At 46.7% G+C, this 24,170-nt stretch overlaps 1 protein-coding gene across 2 annotated transcripts in view; it reads right to left on the bottom strand.

Moving 5' to 3' along the window:
• Nucleotides 1–24,170, bottom strand: part of LOC144753731 (cytosolic phospholipase A2 gamma-like) — a 928,534-nt gene that overhangs the window by 218,232 nt on the left and 686,132 nt on the right. For both annotated transcript variants that reach the window (XM_078641315.1, XM_078641316.1), the window contains exon 14: nucleotides 7,148–7,246. In XM_078641315.1, the coding sequence (XP_078497441.1) occupies nucleotides 7,148–7,246 (99 nt within the window). The remainder of the gene's footprint in view (nucleotides 1–7,147; nucleotides 7,247–24,170) is intronic.

Below are 24,170 nucleotides of genomic sequence, written 5' to 3'. Positions count from 1 at the left end.
TAACCTAGGGGCCTCATTTATGAGGCCTTGCGTCAGTTTTGCGCTTCCGATGCGTCACTTTTTGTGACGCATCGGCGGCGTAAAACATGCCTCCTGTTGCGCACTATTTACAAAGTTACGCATCTAGGCAGGTGCGTCACTTTGTAAACCCCTGCGCTACATTATACCTACGTCAGGTATAATGTATGCAGAGGCGACGTTCCTCCGTAAAAAGCCTCATAATAGTGACGCAGTGAAATCTATGAGATTTCACTGCGTCACTTTTAGGACGCTGTTGGGTCAAAAACTTGCGCCAGCCTCACAGCAGGCGTAAGACTGACACAAGCCCTTTCACATGGGGCGTTCCCCATGTGAAAGGACGCATTGCTGGAGTTGCGTCACTTTTGTGACACATTCCAGCAATGCGTGTCTTTTGCGCTTACAGATACGTCAGAAATACTGACGTATCTGTAACTCCTTGGGCCATGATGCGTCATACTGTAAATATGACGCATCATTGGTCTCTCAAGGAGGGCACAGTGAAAAGTGACGCATCGCTGTTTTCACGCAGCGATGCGTCACTTTTCATAAATGAGGCCCTATGTTTCTTGTAAAAAATGTCAACCTTTCGCTGATGTAGGTAAATAACAACTGTTAATGTTTTTCAGTTTCATAATCACCCATGGATCGGAATCTCTGTGCAAAAACAAGCATGATCTAGTTATTTAGAGGGCCACACCTATTGCATTGTGTTAAACAAGAAAAAGTAGTTTTAATGGCTGCTCAATTCTTCTATTAATTTGCCAAATACATATTGAGAAAACATTTACATAGAGCAAAGACACATGGGAGATTTATTGCGTAGATAAGAATTTTTGTGAAACAGAGTTGATAGCTGCTTACCTGTTACATCTAAGCACGCTTCTACCTCTCTCTCCTAACTTGCCTTGACACCTTGAAATTAATAAAGTAGCTGCGCCTCTTTGGCAACTAATGCAAACAGGAGTATGTTAAACATGTGTTCCTTCAGGGCGTAGAACTGTACTACTCAAAAGAAACAAGCTGTTTTCACAGTATGTCTGATATAGCTTTAATGTGCTGCGTCACGGCCGTGAAAACCAGTGCTTATTTTTTTCTCTGTAAAAAACACACAAAAATCACAGTTGATGGACAGAATGTAGAACAATGTCATACATTCACCCCAGTACAAGATCTGGGCCTAAATCCATCGTTTTTTTGCACTCCACACCACCCTGGGTTAGACACTGGCTATATGCAAATCAGCTCTGACCCTGTGCCTCATAGGAACAGTCCAGTCCGAACTACCAAGCCATGTCTTTCCCAGACCGGAATCAAGCATCCAAGGACCGGTTTCTGGCTATCAGTCTTCATCAGCCAGGATAGCTTGACTCCAGTGGTGTGGAGAGCCTGGGACTCACGTCTGAGCATACCCAGCCCACTCGGGGTGAAAATTGCAAAAAACACAGTTCATGGACAGAATGTAGAACAATGTCATACATTCACCCCAGTACAAGGATCTGGGCCTAAATCCATCGTTTTTTTGCACTCCACACCACCCTGGGTTAGACACTGGCTATATGCAAATCAGCTCTGACCCTGTGCCTCATGGGAACAGTCCAGTCCGAACTACCAAGCCATGTCTTTCCCAGACCGGAATCAAGCATCCAAGGACCGGTTTCTGGCTCTCAGCCTTCATCAGCCTGGATAGCTTGACTCCAGTGGTGTGGAGAGCCTGGGACTCACGTCTGAGCATACCCAGCCCACTCGGGGTGAAAATTGCAAAAAACACAGTTGATGGACAGAATGTAGAACAATGTCATACATTAACCCCAGTACAAGGATCTGGGCCTAAATCCATCGTTTTTTTGCACTCCACACCACCCTGGGTTAGACACTGGCTATATGCAAATCAGCTCTGACCCTGTGCCTCATGGGAACAGTCCAGTCCGAACTACCAAGCCATGTCTTTCCCAGACCGGAATCAAGCATCCAAGGACCGGTTTCTGGCTATCAGCCTTCATCAGCCTGGATAGCTTGACTCCAATGGTGTGGAGAGCCTGGGACTCACGTCTGAGCATACCCAGCCCATTCGGGGTGAAAATTGCAAAAAACACAGTTGATGGACAGAATGTAGAATAATGTCATACATTCACCCCAGTACAAGGATCTGGGCCTAAATCCATCGTTTTTTTGCACTCCACACCACCCAGACGTGAGTCCCAGGCTCTCCACACCACTGGAGTCAAGCTATCCAGGCTGATGAAGGCTGATAGCCAGAAACCGGTCCTTGGATGCTTGATTCCGGTCTGGGAAAGACATGGCTTGGTAGTTCGGACTGGACTGTTCCAATAAGGCACAGGGTCAGAGCTGATTTGCATATAGCCAGTGTCTGACCCAGGGTGGTGTGGAGTGCAAAAAAACGATGGATTTAGGCCCAGATCCTTGTACTGGGGTGAATGTATGACATTGTTCTACATTCTGTCCATCAACTGTGTTTTTTGCAATTTTCACCCCGAGTGGGCTGGGTATGCTCAGACGTGAGTCCCAGGCTCTCCACACCACTGGAGTCAAGCTATCCAGGCTTATGAAGGCTGATAGCCAGAAACCGGTCCTTGGATGCTTGATTCCGGTCTGGGAAAGACATGGCTTGGTAGTTCGGACTGGACTGTTCCCATGAGGCACAGGGTCAGAGCTGATTTGCATATAGCCAGTGTCTGACCCAGGGTGGTGTGGAGTGCAAAAAAACGATGGATTTAGGCCCAGATCCTTGTACTGGGGTGAATGTATGACATTGTTCTACATTCTGTCCATCAACTGTGTTTTTTGCTATTTTTTTCTCGGTGGCTGTGCATCTCTGGTCTATTGCACATATATCCCTTCCCCAGTGTCTTTATCACTCTACCCATGTTCTCTCTGTCATTGTGTCCTTGTATCCCTCTCTCACTGTCCGTGTATCTCTGTTCTATTGCCCATTGATCCCTGTACCAGTGTCTGTACCTCCCTGCCCCAGTGCCTATATCTCCCTGCCCCAGTGCCTGTATGACTCTTCCCATATTCTCGCAATTTGTGTGTGCTTATACAAATCATTCCTGATTTGCCCAAGCTGCCCGCTGGTAACTCTTAACAGCATCATCCTGACACCCTCTGCAGGCTCTGAGTCAATAATCCTGCACAGACGGGTCAGTAACTCCAAGAAGTCACCACCTTTGGAAAGTGTTGAGCGATCAGATAAACAAAAGCAGGTGAGTGGAGAGTGACCGCAAACATTTATATTTACTTACAGCAGAGCAAGAGAGGAACTGGCAACTTAAATGTATGATTCACGAGAACTTGATCCTAGCTCGTCTAAGAAAGATGACCTGTCTTGGGACCCAGAAAGTGTGTATAGACGCCAACAACTGATCATATTGATAACAATTATCCAGGGTTCTCGAGGGTTCGCTGTGCAGCTGGCCTCGCATCACAGGATGCCTCGTCTCTATCCATCTTAGGATCTAATTCAAGGGGGTGGGGAAAACGAAGCAAGAGGAGGCTTCGATTCAGGCCTTAACCCTATCTCCTATTTATTATTTATTGCAACTGCATCGGGGTGAGTACAAAAAGGACATTTTACCAATGAAAACACCCCACCTTAAAATTCAGGAAGTTCTCCGAAAAATGACCAGAAACATGTACATTACCGAAAGCCACTTAAATAAAATTGAAAATCACACTGTGGGGTTAATAGAGCCAATTTTGGCAACTCAAGCTCAAGTGTGAGGTCCTAAGATTAAGATAAAGCAGTCTGACCTCCAAGTATGAAATGGAACAGCTTATGAGTGCTTGGAATTCCGCAAGGACATGTCAGTGATGAAGCTAGGCATACATTGTTCATACGCTTAGACACATTTTTCTGTAGTTTGCTGACTGGGACATGAACTTCCTCCTTCAGATTGCCCATGTTTTTTTCCACCTGACTAATAAGGGGACAGCTTCACACTACCCACATACTGTATCAATATGTGTTGGAAATATTATACTTGGGCAGCTTATTTTCAGTGCAGCCGCCCACTCTTCCCCTATAAAATCATGTGGCGTGGAATTTTTGTAATTACAACTGAATACTACTACAAGTTGATCAAGTGCAGCTGGAGGCTTTGAGAGTTCAATTTTGGAAAAGGGGGGTGGTGATGGACAGAGTTTCTGAATGATGCAGAATACTCTTCCCAGTATAAGAATTGGCTTGGTAGTTTGGTTTGCCCTGTTCCCATCATGCACTGGGACAGGAACAGACTAATTTGCATATAGCCAGGTTCTGAGCTGGGATGGTGCATTGAGCTAAAAAACGGTGATGGATTAAAACCATGATCTTTTGACTTGGTAAGAGTATTCTGCATCATTCAGAAACTCTGTCCATCACCACCCCCTGTCCAAAATCGGCTTTGAGAGTTCAAACCTGCACTCCAATTAGTTGGGGACACAGGTTCTATGATCAAACCCAAAAACATATGCACTATTTATAGGACTCACAATGTCCATTGCCGGGATCCCTCTGCAGTGCAGTATCATCTTAGATAATGGCAAGCTACTGAGCATAGCACTTGAGGCAGTTACTAGAGTAATGTTTGTTAACATTTAAAGGGGTTACTTAAGAGGCTAGATCATCCTCATATTTACAGACTTTAACTGCTGATGTGATTGTCATGTTTTTACATTTTCCAATGACTATCTACCCTGCTTCACTTCTCTTCAATCATGCGTTCAGCATATGCTGGGACCAGCGGTGCTGGTGCTGCTACTGGGGGACTCTGACTTGTATTTACTACAGAAGGCATCCACTACATCTGCTGATATGAGGCAGAAACAGGAAGGAGTGTTTTCTTTTTTTAGGTGCTGATACTGAGTTATGGGGGAGTGTTAGGGATTTGGTATGAAGAGTAGTATTCTTTTGGGTAGGAATTGGTGATTGATTAAGGGTATGGGGGGTTCCTCAAGATAGGGAACTTTGAGTAAGTAGGTGGCTTAGTGGGGAATTCCTAAATGTGGTGTCTTCATAATTGGGGGAGCAAATAAAAACAACACATTTTACAAGTTTATTGATCATCAGTTGTGTCATACATTTATGCAAATCAAGCTATACTGTGTAATACGGCATGTCATGGTAACCAAGATATCCAGATACTAAAATGGAATGTAAATGGAATGAGATCCCCAGCTAAGTTAAAGAGTATTAGGCAGCTTAGACCGCAAACAATATGCTTGCAGGAGCTTTACTTTTCTGCTCTTGGGTCCCGCTGATTAAGTTATGGGGTTCTGGGTTATGAGATACTTGCGGCATAAGAGGCTAAGGCCTCACATCGATGAGGTGCCCTTTCAGTGTGGAGAAGCCAATGGTCAGAGGGGGATACAAAGGTGGATAATGCAGGCCGATGGATAATCACAACGGTTAAGAATGGAGAGTTTCAAATAGCAACGCATAGGATCTCTCCTCATTACATTTTTTGTTGACGGAGTTCCATTGCCGACACAAACCTGAAACACATCAATTTGTTGACAAACAGGAGATGCTAACCAGAGAACCTTCTTAGCACTGGTTTAGTGCCTCATTATCTATTAATGTTTTATTAGCATACACCATTTGAGCATTAAGCCAAGGAGACAATCCTCCTGGATTTGAGAAGTGAATCTCTCACTGTTTGCTGCCTAAATGCATAATTCTTGCCAGCTTGTGTAATGGAGAGCGATGCCTTGAACTTCTGCTCCAGTATATTGCTTCAGAACAAGCTGTCCCAGCCTGCTGTTGGCCAATAGGACTAGAAAAGTCCAGGGGGCATATTATCAAGACATGCGATAAAATTATCGCCATTTTAGCGGCAGAAAACTGCCACTAAAACGGCGATAATGGGCTTGATAATATGCTCCATGGAATTCCAATTGAAGCCCATGTTAGATGTCTTTCACATTTAACATGGGCTTCAATTGGAGTTCCATAGAGTATATTATCAAGCCCATTATCACCCCCAAATTCTACTATAAAAGCCTGCTTTAACCCTGCTTGACTTCGCTCCTTTTACTTGATGGTATAGAATGTAATTTCACAGATGTGGCTTCCTTCCTAGGAAAATTCCACTAGAACAGTTGAAACTGGGGATTTCTTCTGGGCAGGGTTCTGATATGTCTACTACACCTGTGAAATGCGGACTGAAGTCTGAGGAACTATCAGAGCTTGACAAATTCATTTTGGTGTAAGAAATGCTAGTCTTGGAGTAGTGAGACATCCAGCTAAATTTAGCTCCAAAAGATGCAACCTTAACAGCTACATCTTAGAATTTAAGTCCTCTCAGATTTTTTGTGAAAGGCTAGAGGCTACTGTGGGACCACTTACACAGTGTATCTGATCTCATGATGTCCTTCCTGGGTACAGCTTTAGAGGCTTGGCCAGTTGGAGCTCTTCGACCTCTTGCAATGTTAACCGACTACACAGACTATAGAGTTACTGCAGATAGCGCCTAAGCCCATTTTAACTGCATGGAAATCACTTTCATTTTTTAAATATTTCCTAGACCATAACATTGAACACCTTTAGCAGTGCTTTCCACTGGTGTTTTGCTTTCTTTTTAACTTTTTTATCCCCTTGAGCCCAGTACCTCAGCCATAGTTCGCATAAGAGTATTGTATCTCTTTCTCTTTATGTATAACTCCGAATGACTCCAATTAAAATTTTCTATCAGTCATAAGAGCTACATCAACCTGAAACAACACCAAGTTAAAAAAACAAGATACCAAACACCTATTCCCAATCTAGTAGTAAACAAACGGAACTCACCTCATAGTTGTTTTTTACGCACCAATCCTTTCCTCATGACAGGTATTATTTCTTCAACAGATGGCTAAGTGGCATAATATTTTTCTCACAGTTCCAATAAATATAGCAGGCGAGTGATAGCTTATTAAATTAGCAATACATTCATTATTGTAAAAATGCAATTGTGATTTTATGAATTATGATTCTAATTGAGCAGGGATCTTAGATGGTTATGTTTGTGCCTTTTATACAGGGCAGTTGTCATAATTTTGAATAATCACATTCACTGTCATGTGCTTCTTTTGGTTCATCTCTGTACTGCTTATAAAGATTGTCTAAAACTTCAGAACATTGAGCGCTTACTGGAAGGAAAAACGCTTCCTAGGCTCACATATTCGCCCTCCCCCTTTTCATCGGACGTCTGCGATGTTGTCGTCTGGGGGGTCTCATTCTTCTTATACTCTAGAAATAAAGAAAATAAAACAGTATAATTTGATTAAAAAGTATGTATGAGGAAAGGAGTAATCCTGAACTTCACAGAACTCTATTGCTGGTGGTGCAGCACGAGTAGAACAGAATGATATGTGTTTCTGCAAATTGATTAGAATAATGTCATAGTAATTAATATAGCAGCTGGGAAATCCCAAACTCCCTTGCTCAGCTGTGCATGCATGGAAGTCCGAGAGGGAGTCAAGGATTACCAGATAATATAGGGTTTCTACAGGACCATATAGCACCACTGCAAGACCTCTAGGTGGATCACAGACATGAGCAAGGGGGATCTTACATTGCCATGCCGATGTCCACAATTGGCCCACCATTTCCTATCATGCTTTCGATACACTCAACATTGATATAATATGGAACATAGGCGGAGTTGGGAATATGGCAGAATGGCAATCGGAATTAAACCATGGAAGAAATGGTGTCTCCCACCAAGTTTAAATGCAGACATCTGCAGTCAGCAGTAAACAGAAACAAAGCCCATGTGTAAACTGTATTTTGATATGTTCAGGTATAAAAAGCATTGCCTGTCTCCCCACAATTTTGTTTTCCCAAAACAAATTCATACATAATACGCCTATGACAGAGCGCAGATTATGCTCTGTCGTTTGTAGGGGTGGATTATACTCATGGGCAGGTCGCGCCAGCATATAATCCTTTGCGGTGCTAACATTGGATCATTAGAACTTGTGAAATAATAACGTGAAAAGTAAAGTGTTAGAGATATTTCAATGTAGACATGAAGAAATTAATGTTGCGGTACATGTGGTTAGTGGAAAACATTAACGTGTAGAATTTGTACTTGTAGCTAACGAGCATTTATATTGCAGATGTGAAAATTTAAATGTGCTCGATAATAATGTTCATTTTATAATTGTGCTTTCATGAGCTTATCTGCTATTACTTATGTTAACCAAATTCTGTAGGCCTGAATTGTATTGTTGCCCGGAACCTCTCGCATTAGACTCAATAGTGAATTTCATGTGTATGAGGAATCAGTTTTTTTGCATGTTTCTGTTGCAGGTGGAAAAATCCATCCTTGTTAGTTAGAATAATGTCTTTGTTTTAAGAGTTAAGCTTAGGGAGGAGAAGATACATTTAAAGGAGATGCTGATAATAAAAAGTACTGCCGGACTTTCTCACGGGAGAGAGCCTGGGAATCAAGGTCATCGAGTTAAGGCCTGGGAGCATAGCTGCTGCATGGAAATTTATGGTGTGATGCCGTGGTCAATTCTGGGATGCTACCTGTAATTTCATGTGTTTAAGTTGGGGACAGTGTCCGGGGGATTTCTGCCTTGCCTTGAAAGAGAGAGTATCTTAGAAGGAGCTCGGTAGCTTTACGCTACTTGACCCATTCAACTTGAGTGGAATTATTACGAAGCTTCACATGCCGACACCTTTACAGAACTTGCTGTGGGATGATGCTCAGTAGGGATGTCACGTTAGTGGTAGTGTAGGGACTGACAAGATGCTTTTCACCTATGAATATCTAATGAAGGGAAATTCGGATGTGAAAGCCATCATATTCTGTATTCTGATTCTGGAACTGGTTATCTTGTGCATGCTGCACCGTCTCAATTTCACCTGTAGGTTTGGCTTTGTATTAGTTCCAATGTATTTCTACACCCTCATCTTGAGGTGTTTGTATGTCCAGCAGTTTTTGGGTTTGCAATACATTTTCTAAACTTAAATTGGAGTTAGAAATCCTTCGAAGTCGTAGTTCATTTGAATGGTAATGATTGATTAGCTAACGATTTTCCTCCCCTCCACACTTTCATGAAGAGAAAAAGAGACATCTGCCTGGGGTTCCAGGGGAAATCTAGAATGTGGAACCCAGCTCCTTCCCCTACATAGGAAGGCTTTTGGCCTGGTGACTGCATCTATTGTTCTTTTAAACTGTAATTCACATTTTGTTTTCGCCCACCACAGTAAATATCATGGGTCATTGGGTCAGTCCAGTTTTACCCATTGGCTCCCTTTAATTTGCGTGACTGAACAAACCCCATCAACATTGTTCATATCCACAGAAAAATTGTTCTTTATAGAAAAATAGTTCTTTCCACTTCCATGACAAAGCTCTTTTAATATATTTGGTTTATATTTAAATATCCACTATCTTTGATTGGCCTTTGAATGCCATATTTTTAAAGTTGTTGTTATAAGGTGTATAAGGGACATTGTAAGATTGTAGTTGCTTGTGATTTGAATGCTTGGTTAAGTCTATTAATACTTTTGTCTCCTTTCATATAATAATAATACATACAAAATAAATAATATTAATAATAATATAAACCATGAAACACTAGAAGGTCTTGTTATTAACATTTTCAAAAATGTAAAAATGCCACATTATCGATTTTTTAAATTTTTTATTTTTTATGGCATGTTTAGAGGGCAATGTGTGTTTTTTCTTTGTCTTTTTGTGGCATATGCTTGCTTTAACAAAATAATTATTGCTGCAGCTTGCAAAGGCTTTGGCTTTTGGCCTTACCAATGTGTCGTATCACATGAGTTGACATAAGAAGTCTATTGGAAGTTAGAAAATGTTTGAGATCTACTGTTGATTAGAATCTAAATTAGTAAGGGGCAAATGATCTTAACAGCTTAATTATCCTGTAATTGAGAAATGTTAAAAAATGAAGAGAAAGGTAAAGATGCAGCTTTCAAAGGAACGCCCGCATAAGCAAAGAAGAAAAAGGTTAACAATTACAGTATAAAATAAAATTCAGGAGAGGGAAGCATACAATTTTTTGAGAATGGTGATGCTGCCGAACTTATCGTTAAGGTATCGAAAAGTTACTCACTGACAGTTTGTGGATTTTCAATAACAGGTATTCCTTAAAATGTACTAATTTACTCATTGTACATGAGCACTTTTCTCTCATGCAAGTCAAACAGTTTTCAAATTATACTATGTTTTTATTTATTTAGTTTTAATTATTATAGTTATGAATGTGATATTTATAGTAAATCATTGTTATTTGTTAAATTTTTGGAATTTATATCAATATAATTGTTTCATTTATTGTGTTTTTGTGGAATAATTAAAATGTAGTTCCGTAAAGTATTCAGTTAAAGTTAGGACTTTGTTTCTATTCAAAAAGGTTTTTTTCTTTTCCCAATAATTTTGGCGCCAGTTGATGAATTTTCGTAAAATTTTGAAAACTAGTGGCCCACTGCGCTCAGCTCCTGTCTTGAAAGTTTTTGGGTGATTTGACTGATGGGGGCCGAGAAAAAAGGGGGGTCCCAAAACGAGTTTTCCCCATGTTAATTTCTATAGGAAATTTTAAACAAAGCTACAACCGGAACTGCTGAACAGAATTACACCAAATTTGACAAAAAGGTAGCCCTTGGTTCAGAAAGAGAGCTTTTTGTAAAAAAAAAATGGTGTAAATCCGTTCAGTAGTACCTGAGAAATTATAAAAAGAAAAAGTTGTGATATCTGGGGCAGCGGTGGGTTCGCGAACTCTGCCGGGCACAAGCTTTACTCTGTTGGCTGCCAACACTCAAACCAGGAAGGGTTGGCAGCCATCTTGTGACGCGGAAGACAGTAAAACAAAGTGTAAAATGAAGAAAAGGTTGCATGGTAGGAACACCCTGACCTGCTTGGCCTGCTCCTGGGTTTCCCACAAGGACACCCAGGACCCAAAAAAGCATTTTTTTAAAAATAATGCAGAATTTGCGCTGCGTGCACGAATCCTGTGGAGAATTTAAAAGCGCAGGCTTTGCGCTTCATTTTCTTTAAGCCCCCGGATAGGCCAGGTCCCAGGGGCACGAGTAAATATGTTACAGGGGCCCAAGGGGCCCACGGGGCCCCTGCTGCCCTGGGGACCGCCACCACCCCGGGGCTTCATTTATGAGCTGCGGGGAGGCATGCAGCCCCGGGGACAACTACCTCCCCGGGGCTCTTAATTAATTTTTTTTTTAAATGTGTGTGGGGTGAGCTTGATTCCCCACACATGCCCCAGGGACCACCTCCTCCCCGGAACTTTTCAAATTTAACATGGGGGCACGCGGCCCCCACAGCCCCGGGAACTGCCACCTCTCCAGGGCTCAGTTCAAAAAAAGAAACAAATGTGTGGGGGAGGGCACAAACCCCCCCACATGTCCCGGGGCCCAACACCTCCCTAGGGCACTGTATATTTCAATTTGAGGGTCCGTTATGGACCCACAAGCCCCGGGGACCACCACTTCCCAGGGGCTTCAAACATGTTGGGAGGGGGACCGCGCGACCCACCTCCTAGAGCCCTCGATGGCCCTGTGGACTGCCACCACCCAGGACCGGCTCCTGCAGTGTCCCAGAGTACCAACCCAAGGGACACTGCTGTTTGGCAGGGCGAGAGCAAACAGCAGGGAAACCTGCTCTCGCTTCAGTGAAGCAAAGCAGAATTGCTTTTCCACAAGGGGTGCTGCATGTTAACAGCTCCCCTTGTGAAAAAGCAATGCCGGCTCCCTCACAAGGCAGGGAGGGGGCGGGACTGTGGGGGCATTGGGGCTCCCCCCATGGTCCCCAATGGAGCAGCCAGGCCCCATGGGATGGGGTCCCCGGGCCTCCCCAATAATAAAAAAAAATTAAAAGGAAAGGCCGGCATTGGGGCATGGGGTCCCCGTGGCCCAAAACAGTTTTTAAAAAGGGGGGCCACACAGGCCCCCTTGTGAAATATTTTTTTTTGAAAAGCCGGCATCTCACCGGATGCCACGCCCCCTTTCTCCACCACACTGCAAACGCGCCCCCCTGGCACGTTGTTAGTTGGGGAATTAGTTCCCCTTGAGTACTGAGGGTCCCTGGGGGTCAACTAGCCCACCAGGTACCTCCAGTTTTCATTGCAGAGAGGTGCTCTGAGGCCACGTCCCTTTATACACCTCTCTGCAACACAGCTCTGTGGCGCTTACTGGCGGTATCTGGTGGGCTAGTTGGCCCCCAGGGTCCCCCAGGATTCAAGGGTACTTACTCCCCCAACTTACAACGCACCATGGGGTGCGTCTGCATAGTGGTGCATGGAGATGGAGGGAGCGGGTCTGACTTAAGAAGTGTGCAAACGCATCCCCTGGCGTGTTGTAAATTGGGGGATTAAGGCCCCTTCAATCCTGAGGGTCCCTGGGGGCCAACTAGCCCACCAGGTATGTCCAGTAAGCACCACAGAGCAGCATTGCAGAGAGATGGTTCGAGGCCACACCCCTTTTTACACTTCTCTGCAACGCAGCTCTGTGGTGCTTACTGGAGGTACCTGGTGGGCTACTTGGCCACCAGGGGCCTTCAGGATTCGAGGGGACTTAATAGGGATGTTATAGTTACAAATTAGCATTTATAAAACCTCAGAAATTAACTAAAAAAACAAAGGATTGAGGGACATTATAATTAGAAATTTTCATTTAAAAAACCATTGAAATTCAGTGAAAACAATCATAGGTTTCAGGGATATTATAGTTAGAAATTAGCATTTAAAAAAACATTGAAATTCACTGAAAAAAACATTGATTTCAGGGTCGTTATATATAGTTGGACATTTCACTCGTACAAAACCATACAAATTCCACTGTTAAACTTAGTTCAGCTTACTATAACTCGCGATCCCCCGCAATGCACTGCTGATGAAGTCACATATTACAACATTCAAATCATGGTCAGTGACATCACTGATGACATCTCAAATGACATCACTGATGACATCATCCATGTGAAAATCTGATGCACCTCCTCACACCCTAATATAACGTTTGGTACACCCTCTGTAAAATACAGACTAACTTTTTTGAAACCACTGACACACCAATACCAGTTACTACATATGCACTCACTGCTTTCTAGGTCCACACACACATCTACCCATACAATCACTCATACATGCAGTCACTCATCAATACAACACTATCATATCACTCATATACCTATACAGACACTCACACACTGCCACTCATCCATGGAGTTACTCACACACCTCGACAGTCATGCAAAGAATCAATCATGCTCCCATTTACTCACCTATACAGTTATACACACAGCACCTCACTTATTCATACAGATACTAACACATGCTTACTCTCTTTTACAATCACTGATACAAGTACACACTCGTCCATACAGCCACTCTCGCAATCACTGTCTCTGACATATAGTCAATTAAATACTCCAACTCTCACATACAATGCCTTTTACATATGTAGTCACTTGGACATGTATCACTGAGACATCCATTCACTCACCAACACACCCATACACACACTCACCCACCCATACAGTTGTTTCCACATGCAGTCTTGAACCCATACACCCAGTGAATCAACCACTCACACATCTATGCACAGAGTCACACACCTCACACCTACCCACACACACACTCAGTCTCCCATACAAATACTCAGGCAACCAATCAATAACCCATATAGACACTCATGTAACTACTGACCAACCCATGCAGCACCTAACACAACAGACAGACTGATCCAGACATTCACACAGTTTAGTCACTAACCCATGCATTCAGTAAGACACATTTAATCACTCACTTATACAGTCAGTCACGCACCTACTAAATCTTCCATCCAGACCCTTATACACCCACTCATTCTTCAATACACCTTGGCATATATATAAAACATATTTAAACTTTTTCTAGAAACACACAGACACTGGATGATGTCATCAGTGATGTCATCAGTGAAGTCACTGACCATGTCATGAATGATGTAATATGTGACGTCATCAGCAGTGCATTGTGGAGGTGCGAGTTATAGTTAGCTGAACTAACTATAACAGCAGAATTTCTAAGGTTTTGTACTAGTGAAATGTCCAACTAACTATAACGTCCCTAAAACCTATGTTTTTTTCAGTGTATATCTATATAGATATTAATATATACTACCTACTGGCGGTCGCCAGTAGGTAGTTATAGTTAGGACCTAGTTACCATAGGAAAATCGCAACATTCTATCCCAATAACTTTGGTGCGGATTGACGAATCTTCGTGAAATTTTGGTCTGCTCCAGTCAGCTCCTATCTTGAAAGTTTTGGGGTGATTCGTCAAGGGAGGGGTGAGAAAAAAGGAGAGTTTCAAAAATGTTTTCCTCAGGCAATTTCCCATAGGAAACTTTAGACACGACTACAGCCTGAACTGCTGAACGGAATTACATCAAATTGGGCAAAAAGATAGCCCTTGGTTCAGAGAGAGGCCTTTTTGTTAAATGGTGTAAATTCGTTCAGTAGTTTTTCAAATACTAATGGAAAAAGAAATATATATGTCTGGGCAGAGCCTAACCACATATCTCATCGTGAGATCTGATTGGCTGTCAGCACTTCATCCAAGAAGTGTTGGCAGCAATCTTCAATCAATCAATCAATCAATACATTTGTAGAGCGCGCTACTCACCCATGAGGGTCTCAAGGCGCTGGGGGGGAGGCGATTGCCGCACTGCTCGAAGAGCCAGGTCTTGAGGTGTTTCCTGAATGTGAGTGTGTCCTGGGTGAGACGAAGGTGGGCAGGGAGGGACTTCCATGTCTTGGCCACCAGGTAGGAGAATGATCTTCCTTCGGCGGTGATTCTGCGGATCCATGGGACGGTGGCGAGGGCGAGGCTGGCGGAGCGGAGTTTGCATGTTGGAGTGTAAAACATGAGGCGGTTGTTGAGATATTCGGGACCTACGTCATCGAGCGCTTTGTGTGTGTGGGTGAGGAGCCTGAACGTCATCCTTTTGTTCACGGTCAGCCAGTGCAGGTCTCTCAGGTGGGCTGATATGTGGCTGTGGCGGGGGATGTCGAGGATGAGTCGTGCGGATGCGTTCTGTATGCATTGGAGTCTTTTCTGAAGTTTGACTGTGGTTCATGCGTATAGGGCGTTCCTGTAGTCTAGTCGGCTGGTGGTGAGGGCCTGGGTGACTGTCTTTCTAGTTTCGGTCGGGATCCACGGGAAGATCTTACGGAGCATGCGCAGGGTGTTGAAGCATGACGATGAGATGGCGTTGACTTGCTTGGTCATCGTGAAAGAGGAGTCCAGGATGAATCCCAGGTTGCGTGCATGGTCAGTGGGTCACCAGGAGTAATCCCAAGGGCATGGGGATGATCCGAGGATGAGGATCTCCGTCTTGTCTGAGTTCAGTTTCAGACGGCTGAGTTTCATCCATACAGCGTCATTTTTCATTCCTTCCTGGAGGTTGAGTTTGGCGGTGGCTGGGTCTTGGTGAGGGAGAGTATCAGCTGGGTGTCTTCAGCACATGAGATGATGTTGAGGTTGTGTTTGCATGCGATGGTGGGGAGGGGGCTCATGTGGATATTGAAGAGGGTTGGGCTGAGCGATGAGCCTTGGGGTACACAGCAGATGATCCCGGTGGCCGCGGAGCGGAAGGGAGGGAGGCGGACTCTCTGGGTTCTGTCAGAGAGGAACGAGGTGATCCAGTCCAGGGCTTTACCTTGGATCCCGGCGTTGTGGAGGCGGGTTATTAGGGGTGCGATGGCAGACTGTATCAAAGGCGGCTGAGAGTTCTAGGAGGATGAGGGCGGTAGTTTCCCCATTGTCGAGTAGGGTCCTGATGTCGTCGGTGGCTGCGATGAGGGCGGTCTTGGGAACAATATACAAGATAGCACCTCATTAAAAAGCATTGCAGTTAATAGAAGGTTTTAAGACTTTAGTTACATTATAAATCATTTGCTGATGGTACCATACTCATTTTAGGAATTGTGGTGTGTTCTAAGATGATTTTACCATGTGACAAAGCCTTCTACTGGGATATCATAAATCATGTTTGAGAGAAAACTATTTTCTCATGCTTTTCCCACAGAGGTTTGAAAGGTGATCTATAAGCTAAACTGAGAGCATATTTTCTGTAAATTCACATTATCTTTCTCAGTCATGTGAGAATGAAGTCTGACATTCTCAGTAAACCATGTACATCCAACAAGCGTAGAGACTGTCAGTTGATTCCTTTGTGTTCTACTGCAGCTTCCCAGAGTGTTCTAAAGAACAACTAGAGCGCTAACAGTCCTACTTATGACAAACGTATTGCACACCTGAAGCCATCTTGATTGGAATAAAGTGGTAACTCTTAAAAAATTTAATTTAAAACGGAACAAAATGAGGGGGTTCATTTTGCCATAGAAAGTATGGTTAGTGCAGCAGAAAGAAAAATGAGGGCACATTTTGAGTGACTTCTCAAATCCTCTTCCATTTCATTAAAAAATGCTGTCATGCAGACTGAAACATGCACTTTCAATACCAGCAGCAGACTTCCCTGGTGAGCAGTAGCTTTACTACAGTGATCTAATAAGCAACTAGAGTGCTAACATTATGAATTTATGGCAAATGTGTGACACATCTGAATGCCTTCTTGATGGAATCAAAGTAAACCACTGAAAGTATTTCCTACTGAGGATACTGTAGTAAATGAGGAAATTAGGACACTTCATAACAAATAAGCATCCCAAGATGGCCACCTGAGACAAAAGAGCCCAAATGTAGCACAAATATCACCCAGATGTAGCCCCAGTATAGCCCAATGACAGAAGGTCCCAGAGTGTTCTAAAGAACAACTAGAGCGCTAACAGTCTTACTTTTAAAAAAAAATCTTTTTTATTGAAGAAAACAAGAGGAGGCATTCCAAAAATAAGGTGTCATACTTTAGAATACAGTACAGTAGACGATGGGCGAATAAGGCAATGCAGATATACAAATACACATGAGTATATGACGTCATCGTAGTGAAGCATATAAAGAAGGATAGACAATGTGCTAAACAACCCAGTTTAACTTTCGTCTGCAAGACCCATCCTCCCAAAAGACAGAATAAGACAGAATAATTAAGGCCAGAGTAGGCACCCACATGAATGAGGAAATCAGTTTAGGATAAACAACCCACCTCTCGTAAAAGGAAAGAAGGAAAGAAAAAGGCCATAGAACAAAATAAGATAAAATAACAAACCCCCCACCCTGCACCCCTGCAATGGCTACGGCCTAACCCCACTGGCAGCGTGCCTGTCGCCCAAGAACTAACCCTAAAAGAAGGAAAAGAGCGGAGGAGGAGAAGTCAAACATGCCCCCGGTCTCCTTTACCCCCGCCAGAAGCGACCACCCCGAAACAAAAACCACCCGACTCCCACATCATTATAGGTTACAATTCCTTATCGAATCAAGGTATTTTATCAAACCCAGTCAGTCAAGTTCAACCCTGGCCACTACGGTTTTTCGTGCGAGCCCTTCTCGCCCGTACCGCCATCTCAATGGAAGAATCAGAATGCACAGAAAAGTCCAAGTCAGTGCAGTAGGATCGAAACCAAGATAATAGTTCTCGATGTCCACATATCAAACGCGGATAGCTGTCCACCGAAAATGAGTCCCAAGAACGTGGTTGAACCAAGAAGGAGGAAAAGGATAATGAAAAACTCCAATAGTCACTGAGAAACTTATTACGGCGTATAAAACTGTCCATGTCTATCTTAGGCGGCATCGGGATTGAGCCGGGTGAGCCGAAGATATTCCGAGGCTCGCAAGCTGTTATTTGGGAACCAACCAAACGCATCAAATCCGGCTACCGAACGGGGTCCTCAGTCTCCGGCGCACCCTGCACCGCGGGCACCACAGCTTGCTGAAAACATACCGAAGGGTAGTAGTCCGGTCTCAGGCAGATATCGTCCACTGTTACAATCATTTTCTGGATGGCGGCGGTGAACTGCGAGTGGAGCGCCCCAATGGCGGCCATTACGGCCTGGGGTGATGGCGTACCATCCGCCCGCTTCTTCCCTCTCACGAAGCGACAGAGCAGGATTCGAACCCCGGAGGTCGACTACTCCGGGATAACAGGCACACGTAAAGCCAATGACAAAGATGGGTGCTCTCATTCTCTCAATATCGACACCTTTGCCGCAAGCGAGGGCCCAAGCCCGTCGACCCCGGACGGCTAGCAAAGTCTCCGGGCAACGGACCCCGGACCACAGCAACCGGTGCGTCACGCTGCTGTATCCTCGGAATCAACCGATCACAGTGTTGCCATCCAGAACAATCAGAATATGCCCCACTTCGGGAGACCGGACGAAGCCCAAGTCCCGCGGCCGATGTTGTTCAATTCCAACCCGGGTGGGTCAGAAATCTAGGCCCCGGCTTCCATGCTGGGTTAGGCCGAGAATGTAAACACGGCGTATCTTCATAATTCAAGAAGGTGGAAATCTCGGGATTGCACCTTTAGATTCAGGAACACTTCATGAACACGGGGGTCTGGTGCGAATTCAGGATCCATATCAGGATATACGAGCTGCTGGCGGAGGTCGGCGGAGCCGGGAGCTTACGCGGCCATCTTGGTTGCTAGCGTAGCTCCTCCCCCAACAACAGTCTTACTTATGACAAAAGTATGGCACACCTGAAGCCATCTTGATTGGAATAAAGTGGTAACATTTAATTTGCAAAGGAACCACATGAGTAGGTTCATTTTGCCATAGAAATTATGATAAGTGCTGCAAAAGAAAAATTAGAGCACATGTTCACTTCCCAAATCCGCTTCTGTTTCATTAAAAAATTCTGACATGCAGACTGAAACATGCACTGTGAATACCAGCAGCAGACTTCCCTGGTGAGCAGTAGCTTTACTACAGTGATCTAATGAGCAACTAGAGTGCTAACATTCAGAATTTATGGCAAATGTGTGACACATCTGAATGCCTTCTTGATGGAACCAAAGTAAAAAACTGAAAGTATTTCCTACTGAGGACACTACAGTAAATGAGGAAATTAGGAAACTTCATAACAACTAATTTTTTCAAGAAGGCCACCAGAGACAAAAGAGCCCAAATGTAGCACAAATATCATCCAGATGTAGCCCACGTATAGCTCAATGACAGGATGCCCCAGAGTGTTCTGAAGAACAACTAGAGCGCTTACTGTCTTACTTATGACAAAAGTATGGCACACCTGAAGTCATCTTGATTGGAATAAACTGGTAACACTTAAAATATTTAATTTAAAAAGGAATACAATGAGGGGATTCATTTTGCCATAGAAATTATGATTAGTGCTTAAGAAAGAAAAATTAGGGCAAATTTTGAGTGACTTATCAAATCCTCTTCCATTTCATTAAAACATTCTGATATGCAGACTGAAACATGAACTTTCAATACCAGCAGCAGACTACCCTGGTGAGCAGTAGCTTTACTACAGTGATCTAATAAGCAACTATCAATCAGCAAATTTGTAGAGCGAGCTACTCACCCGCTAGGGTCTCAAGGCGCTTGGAGGGGGGGAGTCGCTACTTCTCGAACAGCCAGGTCTTGAGTTGCTTTCTGAAGGAGAGATGGTCCTGGGTCATCCGAAGGTGGGTGGGGAGGGAGTTCCATGTCTTGGCTGCCAGGTAGGAGAAGGATCTTCCTCCGGTGGTGGATTTGCGGATTCGTGGGACGGAGGCGAGGGCGAGGCTGGCGGATCGGAGCTGGTGGGTGGGTGTGTAGAATGTGAGGCGGCGGTTGAGGTATTTCGGGCCCATGTCGTGGAGAGCCTTGTGTGCGTGGGTGAGGAGTCTGAACGTGATCCTCTTGGTGACGGGGAGCCAGTGCAGGTCTTTCAGATGGGCAGATATGTGGCTGTGGCGAGGGATGTCCAGGATGAGTCGTGCAGAAGCGTTCTGTATGCGCTGGAGCCTTTTCTGGAGTTTGGCTGTGGTTCCGGCGTAGAGGGTGTTCCCGTAGTCTAGACGGCTGGTGACGAGGGCCTGGGTGACCATCTTCCTGGTTTCAGTGGGGATCCACCAGAAGATCTTTCGGAGCATGCGCAGGGTGTTGTAGCAGGAAGACGAGACGGCGTTGACTTGCTTGGTCATCGTGAGGGAGGAGTCCTGGATGAAGCCCAGGTTGCGTGCATGGTCCGTTGGCTTGGGTGCGGTGCCCAGTGCAGGGGGCCACCAGGAGTCCTCCCAGGCGGAAGGGGATGGTCCGAGGATGAGGACTTCCGTCTTGTCTGATTTCAGTTTCAGACGGCTGATCTTCATCCATTCCGCGACGTCTTTCATTCCTTTCTGGAGGCTGGCTTTGGCGGTGGCGGGGTCATTGGTGTGGGAGAGGATCAGCTGGGTGTCATCGGCGTAGGAGATGATGTTAAGGTTGTGTTGGCGTGCGATGGCAGCGAGAGGGCTCATGTAGATGTTAAAGAGGGTGGGGCTGAGTGAGGATCCTTGCGGGACGCCGCAGATGACTTCGGTGGCCGCGGATCGGAACGGGGGGAGGTGGACTCTCTGGGTGCTTCCAGCGAGGAACGAGATGATCCACTCCAGGGCCGCTCCTTGGATTCCGGTGTTGCTGAGGCGCTGGATCAGGGTGCGGTGGCATACGGTGTCGAAGGCTGCTGAGAGGTTTAGGAGGATGAGGGCAGCAGTTTCCCCGTTGTCGAGCAGGGATCTGATGTTGTCGGTAGCTGCAATGAGAGCGGTCTCGGTGCTGTGGTTTGCTCGTAAACCGGACTGTGATCGGTCAAGGGATCCGTTGGTCTCGAGAAAGGCGGAGAGTTCTCTGTTGACGGTCTTCTCGATGACTTTGGCAGGAAAGGGGAGGAGCGAGATGGGGCGGAAGTTGTTGAGGTCCGTGGGGTCCGCGGTGGGTTTCTTCAGGAGGGCGCTCAGCTCGGCATGTTTCCAACTTTCTGGGAAGGTGGCGGATGCGAAGTAGCTGTTGATGATGTTCCGGAGCTGGGGTGCGATGATGGAGTCGGCTTTGTTGAAGATGTGGTGTGGGCAGGGGTCGGTTGGGGAGCCGAAGTGGATGGTGTTCATCAGGTGGGTGGTGTCTTCGGTGCTGACAGGGGTCCAGGTGCAGTGGGTGGTGGTGGAGGGCGTTGGTTCGGGGGTTGGGTGAGTGGTCTGTGCGCCAAAGCTGTTGTGTATGTCGGCGATCTTGCAGTGGAAGAACGAGGCGAGTGAGTCGCAGAGGTCTTGCGAGGGTGTGATATCGTTGTTGCAGGCGCTGGGGTTGGAGAGCTCTTTAATGATGCTGAAGAGTTCCTTGCTGTTGTGGGTGTTGTTGTCCAGTCGTTCTTTGAAAGTTGTCCTTTTGGTGGTGTGGATCAGCTGGTTGTGTTTGCGGGTGGCGTTCTTGAAGGCTGTCATGTTTTCTGTTGTCTGGTCGTGGCGCCAGGCTTTCTCGAGGGTGCGGCAGGTTTACTTTCGAGTTTTTGAGGTCGTTGGTGAACCACGAGGCTTTCCTGCTGCCAGATCTGCTGGGAGGGTTCTTCAGTGGTGCGAGGTCGTCGTCGCAGGTGGTGAGCCACTGTGTGAGGTTGCGTGCTGCTTCGCTGGGGTCCGTCGTGTTGGTGGGTGGGTTCTGGCTGAGGGCAGTGGTGAGCTGGTCGGCGGTGATCTTGCTCCAGTTTCTGCGGGGGATCTGCTGCGGGTGGAGGTGGGTCGTGGTTCTCCTGAAGTTGAAGTGGACGCAGCTGTGATCTGTCCAGTGTAGTCCGGAGGAGTGGCTGAAGGAGATGTGCTTGCTGGAGGAGAAGACGGGGTCAAGCGTGTGGCCGGCGTAGTGGGTGGGGGTGTTCACCAGTTGCTTGAGTCCGAGGTTGGCGAGGTTGTCCAGCAGGGCGGCGGTGTTGCAGTCCTTGTTGTTCTCTAGGTGGAAGTTGAGGTCCCCTAGGAGGATGTAGTCTGATGAGGTGAGGGCGTGTGGACTTATTAAGTCTACGATGGCTTCACTGAATTGTGTGCGTGGTCACTGGGGTCTGTAGATGAGAGTGCCTCTGAGGGTGGTCTTGGGGTCGGTGTGTATCTGGAAGTGAAGGTGCTCGGCGGCGGTGAGGGTGTCGTCGGAGTTGGTCGTGATGCGGATGGTGTTTCTCTGGACGATGGCGATGGCGTTTGTTTGACACGGTCCCTCCGGGTGATCTTGTAGCCATCCGGGATGGCTATGGTGATGTCGGGGGCTGAGGAGGCGATCATCCAGGTTTCTGTGAGGAAGGGGACATCTGGTGATGTTGTGTCGAGGAGGTTCCAGAGTTCGACGGCGTGCCTGTGGACGGAGCGGGTGTTGAGCAGGATGCACTTGAGGTGGTTGTTGCTGGTGCTCGGCTTGGCTTGGCGGTGCAGGTTCGGAGGCAGGTGAATTGGCAGGCTTGGCAGGTGAAGGGTCCGTGGGTGTGTTTCGGGGTGGCTCGGTAGCAGGCGGGGTTCTGGCCGGCGTTGAGTGTGTGGAGGGTGGCGGCGTCGTAGGTCCGTCCGGTGGGCTGGCATCGTTGAGGACCAGGGTTCCTGGCACTGGGCGCGGTCCAGGCATGGACGGGCGTAGACGGGCTTGCCTTTGGTGCGCCTTCGGCGCGCAATGGACGGCCCGCTGCGTGTACGCGCGGTCCCCGCCATTTATGGCGAAGTGGGAGGGAGGAGCAGCTGGGAGGCAGAAGCGGGGCGGCAAATGGGGAGCGGGAGACAGGAGAGGGGGGCGTGAACGCAGGTGAGCAGCGGCAGGGAGCAGAGGGGGGAAAGAGCGGGAAAGCAGAGCGGGGGAGAGTAAGGGCAAGCCTGGGCAAGCCTAGAGATCGGGACAAGCCTGGGCAAGCCTGGAGAGCGAGGACAAGCCTGGAGAGCAGGGGCCCTAAGGAGAGGCGGCAGCAAGAGGGCCAAGCAGGCAGCGGCAGCAGAATCCGGGCACACGGGGGCCGTGCGGTAGTGGAGTGACCGGGTCAAGGGTCACAGCTCACTGCCGCGCGATCCCCGCCATTTATGGCCAAGTGGGAGGGAGGAGCAGCTGGGAGGCGGGAGCGGGGCGACGAATGGGGAGCAGGAGACAGGAGAGGGGGGCGGGGCCGCATGAGAGCAGCGGTGGGGAGCAGAGGGCGGGAAAGAGCGGGAAAGCGGAGCGGGGGAGAGCGAGGGCAAGCCTGGGCAAGCCTGGAGATCGGGGCAAGCCTGGGTAAGCCTGGAGAGCAGGGGCCCTAAGGAGAGGCGGCAGCAAGATGGCCAAGCAGGCAGCGGCAGCAGAATCCGGGCACACGGGGGCCGTGCGGTAGTGGAGTGACCGGGTCAAGGGTCACAGCTCACTGCCGTGCGGTCCCCGCCATTTATGGCTAAGTGGGAGGGAGGAGCAGCAGGGAGGCGGGAGCAGGGCGGCGAATGGGGAGCGGGAGACAGGAGAGGGGGGCGGGGCCGCAGGAGAGCAGCGACGGGGAGCAGAGGGGTGGAAAGAGCGGGAAAGCGGAGCGGGGGAGAGCGAGGGCAAGCCTGGGCAAGCCTGGAGATTGGGGCAAGCCTGGGCAAGCCTGGAGAGTGAGGGCAAGCCTGGAGAGCAGGGGCCCTAAGGAGAGGCGGCAGCAAGAGGGCCAAGCAGGCAGCGGCAGCGGAATCCGGGCACACGGGGGCCGTGCGGTAGTGGAGTGACCGGATCAAGGGTCACCAACTAGAGTGCTAACATTCTTAATTCATGGCAAATGTGTGACACATCTGAAGGCCTTCTTGATGGAATCAAAGTAAAACACTGAAAGGATTTCCTACTGAGGAGACTGTAGTAAATGAGGAAATTAGGAAACTTCATAACAAAGAAATCTCTCAAGATAGCCACCAGAGACAAAAGAGTCCACCTGTGGCACAAATATCACCCATATATAGCCCACATGTAGCCCAATGACAGAAGTGTGCAAAACGCAAAACACTTTATTTTTTGTGTTTTTACAGTTTTATATAGCGCAGACTTGTCAGTTATTGGAGTGCTTTACATTAGCATTGGTTATATCACACAAGAACAAATTCATTTTGGTTGTTGACATGGGGAGATTAAGTGATTTGACCAGAATCACAGAATGTCGAGCTGAAGCAGAAACTCCAACCTGGTTCCACAGTTGCAAAGCCTGCAGCTCTGGAAGTAACACAACATCCTCTCCGCTAAGTGCAACATTCAATCAAGTGGTCAACTGGATAAAAAACATAAAGATAACAA

The sequence above is a fragment of the Lissotriton helveticus genome, chromosome 5_1 (assembly GCF_964261635.1).
Source record: "Lissotriton helveticus chromosome 5_1, aLisHel1.1, whole genome shotgun sequence".
Taxonomy (NCBI): domain Eukaryota; kingdom Metazoa; phylum Chordata; class Amphibia; order Caudata; family Salamandridae; genus Lissotriton; species Lissotriton helveticus.
This window is presented reverse-complemented; position numbering and strand designations above follow the sequence as displayed.